Source organism: Schistocerca cancellata, chromosome 2 (assembly GCF_023864275.1).
Source record: "Schistocerca cancellata isolate TAMUIC-IGC-003103 chromosome 2, iqSchCanc2.1, whole genome shotgun sequence".
Taxonomy (NCBI): domain Eukaryota; kingdom Metazoa; phylum Arthropoda; class Insecta; order Orthoptera; family Acrididae; genus Schistocerca; species Schistocerca cancellata.
The window spans coordinates 1000981045-1000988780 of record NC_064627.1 but is presented as its reverse complement, the minus strand read 5'-3'; the positions used below and the strand labels follow the sequence as shown (position 1 = coordinate 1000988780).

Genomic DNA, 7736 nt, shown 5'->3' with positions numbered 1-7736 from the left:
AAGGAGCCTGCAGCAAATTTGATGTTAAAGATATCGGTCTATAATTTTGTAAGTCCGATCTTTTACTCTTCTTATAAGCAGGAGTCATCTGCACTCATTTCCAGTAGCTTGGGACTTTCCGCTTGGCGAGATATGCGCCATACATGCAAGTTAATAAGGGTCCAATGCTGCAGAGTACTCTTTGTAAAACCGAAATGGGATTTCATCAGGACTTGGCGACTTATTTTCTTTCAATTCTTTCAATTGTTCTCTACACCAGCGAAGCTCATTACTATGTCCTCCATATGGGAGTCTGTGCGATGGTCAAACTATGGTATGTCTGTTCGATTCTTCGGCTTGAAAGATTTCTTAAACGCCAAATTCAAAACTTCGGCTTTACTTTTGTTACTTCTACTGCCACGCCAGACTGGTCAACTAGTGAATAGATAGAAGCCTTAGACCCACTTAGCGATTTTTGTCCTACGCTTTGTGCAGCGATTTTTCTACAGATACACGAATTTCTAATCCATTAAATTTCGGGCGTGCAGCCGCGCAAATAAATTTTTTTTTGTTTTTTTTGTTTTTTTTTTTTTTTTGCGCGGCTGCATGCCCGAAATTTAATGGATTATTCATTACGCCGCGAGAAGTTGAAAATGCACAACACGAATTTCCGTTTCAGAGGAACCATCAAATGGTTCAAATGGCTATGAGCACTACGGGACTTAACATCTGAGGTCATCAGTCCCCTAGAACTTACAACTACTTAAAGCTAACTAATCTAAGGACATCACACACATCCATGCCCGAGGCAGGATTCGAACCTGCAACCGTAGAAGCAGCGCGGTTCCGGACTGTGGAGCCTAGAACAGCTCGGTCACTCCGGCCGGTGAGGAACCGTCTTGTCATTAGCCTGCAGCGGTTTAAAAAAGTAACATTTGCCTGACGCAATTTTAAACTGTATTTCAAAGATGAATAAAACTACTACCACTACTAATGTCACAGCTACTTAGAGGTTGAAAAGAAAAGAGCGAACAATGAGTGCCACATACTGTCCTTGGTCTCCCTCTGTGCAGAATGCATTCACTATTCTTTTTCATGCGCACACACCGTTCTAAATTGCGTGGCCTTTGTTAGGCACTGGTAATAGCGTACAGCAAACTATTAGCATTTGGCTATGAAAAATACCAACAGTGCTGACATTTCCACAGAGCACCGATGTCGGGTAAACCCCCTGGGGGACGCTACCTTACATGGTAAGTGCAATGGCATTTTAAAAGAAAAGAGGCGGTTCGCACATGCTGAAATACATCTGAGTAGAAGGGAAAAAAACCCAAGCCATCGTGTGGGATGGCTACCGCAATATCTTATTCCACAAACGTGGCGCACACGGGGAGGTGAGAGTGTTACGGAATGACGGCCGTGGAACGACGCTCTGTGTGTGTGTGTGTGTCTGTGTCTGTGTGTCTGTGTGTAAGTGTGTAGAGGACGTGCGCGCTAGACGGATTGCGTGGGCGAGCTAGGCGGGAGGGGAAGCACGCGGAAGCGTCAATATAGCGGCCCTCACCGCGGAGTCCAGCAGCCAGTCGCAGCCATGCAGGTCGCCGCGCTGCTCATCTGTCTGCTGCTGACCGCGCTGACGTCACATGTTCAGGCGCAGCCCGAGCGCTGGGTAAGCCCCATCACGTATTTGTGTTGAGAAAGCTGCTCCAGCAAGATGGATGCGTAACTGTACTGCTTAACCACGATATTATTGCACTTGGCCGCTATCGAAAACACGCAGCGACGTGACAGTAAACAATCACATTGGTAACTAAGGAAAACGCATCGCTTTGTCAATGCCTTCAGGTCAGTTGTCTTATACTACAACGCCGATTACGCTCTGACGCAATGAGAGGACCGATTTCTCTCTCAGAGGGGAAATAATATTTTGCTCGAAATTTCCTGGCAGATTAAAACTGTATTCCGGACCGACACTGGTGCTCCAAATGTTTGACTTTCGCGGGGCAGCACTCTACCAACTGACCTACTCAAGGAATGTAGGAGACGAGGTACTGGCGGAAGTACAGCCGAAAAGAGACGGGTCGTGAGTCGCATTGTGTAGCTCAGTTGATAGAGCACTTGCCTGTGAAAGCAAAGGTCTCGAGTTCTAATCTCCATTCGGCACACAGTTTTAGTCTGCCACGAAATTTCGTATCAGCGCGGACTCCTCTGGAAATCGAAAATTTCATTCTGGAATTTTGCGGTCGACTAATGCGAGCCGCGTGGGGTAGCCGCGCGGTCTCAGGCGCCTTGCCACATTTCGCGCTTCTCCCCCGTCGGAGGGTCGAGTCCTCCCTCGAGCATGGCTGTCTATGTGTTGTCCTTAGCGGAAGTTAGATTAAGCAGTATGTAAGCCTAGGGACCGATGACCTCAGCAGTTTGGTCCCATAGGAACTTACCACAAATTAATACAACATACAGACGTCACTCAGATACAGATGCAGTATTGAGCAACAGTCCTTGCGAGCCTTGCTATTGATTGTTTATGTCGCCAAATCCCGGGAGGAGAATGGGTGACGGAAAACCTCCGAATGCCATCCAATTTCTCTAAATTCCTCGTCGTCATCATTTCGTGAGAAGTGTATGAGAGACAATAAGAATTCGCCAGACTCTTCTTGAAACGTATTCTCTCCAGAACGTCTCTCTTGTAGCGTCTGGGGTTTGTCGAGCATCTCCATAACGCTCTCGCACCGAGTAAACCATCGCGTGACGAAACTCGTCGCTCACAGTAGGGATGCCTGTTACCGTTAAAACAACCGGTTTTCGGTTGTATCGGTAATATTTCACGCCATTTTAACCTGACTGTTAAAAAATGGTTCAAATGGCTCTGAGCACTATGGGACTTAACATCTGAGGTCATCAGTCCTCTAGAACGTAGAACTACTTAAACCAAACTAACCTAAGGACATCACACACATCCATGCCCGAGGCAGGATTCGAACCTGCGACCGTAGGACTGTTAAAACCGCTAAAAAAACCGACTGCTGAAATAAGCAATTTTTTTTTGTTCTTATAATAAACGTGGAAATCGGAAGATTGATTGAGAAATTCCCTCTTAATTTCAAGACACAAAGAATGAGAATGTTACATTACACAGGCAATTTAAAAGAAAATATAGCTCGTCCTCAGTTCGCTGCTCTTCTAGAAAGGTGACAACTGGTTGAATACAACAAAAAATCACGTTTTCTCCTAGTGATTCTAATTTTTTCAAACTGAGCTCAAAAATCATCTTGTAATCGGAGATCTTACCACTGTTTTGGCATTATGAATACACAGTACGAAAGGATAAAAAATGATACCTGTGTTGTTCATGTTAATTTGTCCGTTTCCAAGGGCAACAAGCAAATAAAGGCATATTCACACAGGCAGCAGATCAGCTACTTTCTATTTTTATTGCACACTACGAATGGATTGTTTTTAAGGTTTTAATGTATTATCGTTTCCATAACTTCCTTCATCTTTTATTATTTCATAGAAATGGCAGACTAATCTTCCATCTATTAAAGCAAATGAAGCATTGTACTTAATTGCTTCGTAACTTGGTAAAAATATTTCCAGACCAGTGTTGGTGCCATTCTGCAACACGACGGATGCCCGTCGATGACAGCGAGAAGCTGCCGAATGGATCAGGTTGTGGGAAGTCCTGCACACTGCATGTATGCGAGTACGTTAAGCCGGCACACACGACAACACGGACATTACTGTCTCAGCAGTGCTGTACCAATTCTTACGCCCTGTGTTTCTTGCTCGTTTCTGTCGGCAGTATTACTAAAATACCACTGCTTACTGTTCTCATATTACGCAATATTTCAAAACAACATAAATTTCACGAATAAAACTTACTCCTCTTTTAAGAAAGGCTTATTTAAAAACGGAAATCTTTAGCGCTGCTGATATGGCTGATTGACATTTCGGTTTTATACTCTGTTATTAGTAAAAAATAAAAAATAAGCACTTTATAGCCGATACGAAACAAGTACCGGTTATTGAGAACTAAAATAACGGTATGTGTTTTAACATTTCGGTTTCTCTCATGCCTGGCTCACCGTTAGATCTTCTCTATCACATTAATGCTATTTGGTAAGTGACCCAAACTGATGATCGATCTCAAATGTGTTTCCCAAGGCACTTCTTTTGTGGATGAATGACGTTTCCTTAACATTCTACCAATTAGTCTCAGCCTGGCATCCGCTTTTCGTACTGTTTGTTTTATATGGTCATCCACTTTAGGTCGCTCCGAATGGTTGGTCCTACGTATTTTACGGTAGATGCTGTTTTCATTGATTTGTCACCAATATTGTTGTTGTACAGTAGTGGATTTCTTTTACTATCCGTGCGCAGTACGTTACATTTATTTACGTTATTTACGTTCAGCCCCTGCCCCACTCATCAATCCTCTGCAGCTCTTCTCATATTGTTACCTTCTTGTACACAACCACATTATCGAAAACAGCCCCATGCAGCTTCAGACGTTGTCGATTAGTTCACTAATGTAAATACAGCGGCGTTATAACACTCCTTTATGATACTCCAGAAATTACTTTCAGAATTCAAAATTTCTGGTAACATTTTTGGGAAACAGCGATCTTGTAAGCCATATAAAATCAGTGAAAAAACAGGCTGCATCGCGATGGTTATTTCATTAAAATGGCTGTTTCGGCCTAGTCTTAGGTCACCTTCAGACAGCACCATCAGCTGTGCACAACACTCAGGTGTACTCAGTCGCTGAAATTGATGAGCAGCAATGGTTGAGTGCTCATTCCTTTTATTTGGCGAAGAGATCTTTCAGTTCAGGAGTTAACTGACGTGGCGCCACCGTTGTATTGAATCCAGCACCTCATAGACAAAATTATGTGCTAACCAGCACTAGTATCCGATACAGCGACTGATCAGTTTAAATTAGTTTACAGTTTTCCTTCACAATAGCGGTAATGTTTTCGTTCGTTACTGCGCTGTGTGCCTGAACCGGCCGCGGAACATCTTCCACAGAAATTTCTCCTCTTTTACACTTGCTGCAGGGACAAACATGAATCACCGTACTGTACTTCCATCCTGCGATGTATTTCCACATGTTTAACAGCTTCACTACTCAAGGACGTATCTCAGATTGCTGTTGCAAGCGGTGCAAGTCGATAAGGTGTTGGAGACCTTTGTACTGACATAGTTTTCTTTTCTATGATACAGTAACAGGCTGCTAACTGCTCGTCATTTGTCGAAATGCAAGGATAACTTCTGTCAGATTCCAAACCAATGGTACAACTTTTAGGAATTTTATGGCACTTTTAAGGATTTCATTTGGATCGCCGTCGCAAATTGGTTGTTTCTTCTGATCTCAGAGGTCAGCCTATGATTTAGTTGGCGTCGCCCTTCAGCCACACTCACACGAAGCTATTTCTACCCACTGCAGCCGATGATGATCCTATCTAAATTTTCCACGACGGAAACGAAGGCTAAACAGTGTAACTAGAAAATTCTGTTATACCCTCCAGAATCGTACCGCGATCGTAACGGTATGTTCGTGCCTATTTACAGATTGTGTTGTCCCTCATGTTGGTAAGAAATACGCAAGTTTTTGTTCCATTTTGCACAAATTTGCACTCGCAAATGGTGGTGTAGGTCTGCATACGGATCAGCAATATTTTTTTTTTTACTTCGCATGGATATCGACAACTTAATTTCCCATTTCCTCCGACAACATAATAGAGTTTATGCGACGTTGCGATTGCACGAGGTGCTCCACGTCTGCAGGCCACTTAATTTTATCACAGGGTTGTAACTGTGACTTCTTTGATGTTGTCTGTACAATTAAGCACGGTAGCCGGACATAGTGTACCTAGAACCGTAACGGAACTATAAGATGTGTCATGGTGCTCAAGTGTCCCGTATTCAGTCCCCCGTTCTCCATAAGATATTTTTCTGCGAGTTTAGTTGGCCCTCACCTCTTGAGATGCTGTATATATTTACGGGGCATGTCAGGCTTTCATTATCGTAGTCCAACACCCCCATAAGCAAATTCATTGAAATAAATAAATAGTTAAACGTATATACAAATCTGGGTCAGGATTAGAATTACAAGAAGCTTTGATGCACCTTTAGCATGATGCAGCAGCCCCTTCCTCCCCGTTCTTTCCCCCCTCCTCCGCCTCCCAAAATCTCAACTGGATGCTTTCGCCACCGTTCAGCAACGGTGGATTCTTCTGATGAGAATAGCCTGTTACATAAACGTCAAAAATCAGTTGCACTGACATTTGAGAAACTACAGCTGGTAAAATGTCTAGCACATTCCTTAACTTGTAGCTAAAAAGTCTGTGGTGGCACCGTGCTAGACACAGTGAACTGATGAAAAAAAAAAAACACAATAAATAACGTCAGATTGGTTGTAAACTTATCGTGGTGCTTGTGAGGATGTTTAACGAAATAAATGATTAAGTACAAGATATAAAGTGATTTTTGAGGCAGTTAGGTGCCCTGAAACGCGTTGACTTGAAATTTGTTACTCAACGATAAATTCGAAATCTCTTGTGATAAAACGCGACAATTTTCATGCAGGTAAACGTCACAAGACACCGTGCCGCACAATATGGGACTAAGGAGACTGAAACAGGGGTGAACATCCCGAAATTGGTTAGAAGTTAGATCAGTGGACGAAGCAATTTTACCACGACATGTTAGGAAGCAACATGCAAAAGTAATAATAAAGCCGTCTTCGTGGTAACGACTAACACCCACCGTCACCGCTGGAATCAATGATAAGAGGAAGGCCTCAGATAAGGCCAGCCGTTTCGGCACTTGTTTAGTAGGTCGTTTGTGTAAATTTGTGGTAAGTTCCTATGGGACCAGACTGCTGAGGTCATCGGTCCCTAGGCTTACCCACTATTTAATGTAACTTCAAGGACAACACACGCACATATGCCCGAGGGAGGACTCGAACCTCCGACGGGAGGAGCAGTGCGAACCGTGGCCAGGCGCCTAAGACCGCGTGGCTTCCCCAAGCGGCAACCACCTAAAATGAAAGACTCTAAGATATACTGACGGAAAAAATCACAACACCGTAAAATAATTAATGTAGAGTAACGAATTTCGGGAACACATTTCTCTAGATAACATATTTAAGTGATTACCATTGCAAGATCACAGTTTAATTTAATGCGAGATAAGTCACTGCAAATGTGAAATGGTGGTACATTAATAACCGGCGTAACCGCCAGAATGTTGAACGCAAGAATGCAAACCTGCACGCATTGTGTAGCAAGGGTGCCAGATGTCAGTTTGTGCGATGGAATTTCACGCCTGTTGCACTTGGTCAGTCAATACCCGAACGGTTGACGCTGGTTGTGGATGATGCTGGAGTTTTCGTCCCGTAATGTCCCATATGTTCTCGACTGGAGACAGATCTGGTAATCGAGCAGGCCGCGGCAACATATCGATACTCCTTAGAGCATGTTGTATTACAACAGCGGTATTGGGCGTGCGTTATCCTGCTGGAAAACACCCCCTGGAATGCTGTTCGTCAGTGGCAGCACAACAGGTCGAATCGCCATCATTGGCATTGAGGCTGAAACAACTTTCATCAGAAAACACAACAGACCTCCACCCTGCCTTCCAATGGGCTCTCGCTTGACACCACTGAAATCGCAAATGGCGGTGGATTAGGGTCGGTGGAATGCACGCTACAGGACGTCTGGCATTGAGCTGTTCTTGAAGTAACCAATTTGTAA

At 43.7% G+C, this 7736-nt stretch overlaps 1 protein-coding gene across 1 annotated transcript in view; it reads left to right on the top strand.

The window, feature by feature from the left end:
• Positions 1-1554: 1554 nt before the first annotated feature.
• LOC126162970 (uncharacterized) overlaps positions 1555-7736 on the top strand; it is a 33503-nt gene continuing 27321 nt past the window's right edge. Inside the window, exon 1 of the mRNA XM_049919818.1 lies at positions 1555-1648. Within this exon, the coding sequence (XP_049775775.1) occupies positions 1571-1648 (78 nt within the window). The 5' untranslated portion in view covers positions 1555-1570. The remainder of the gene's footprint in view (positions 1649-7736) is intronic.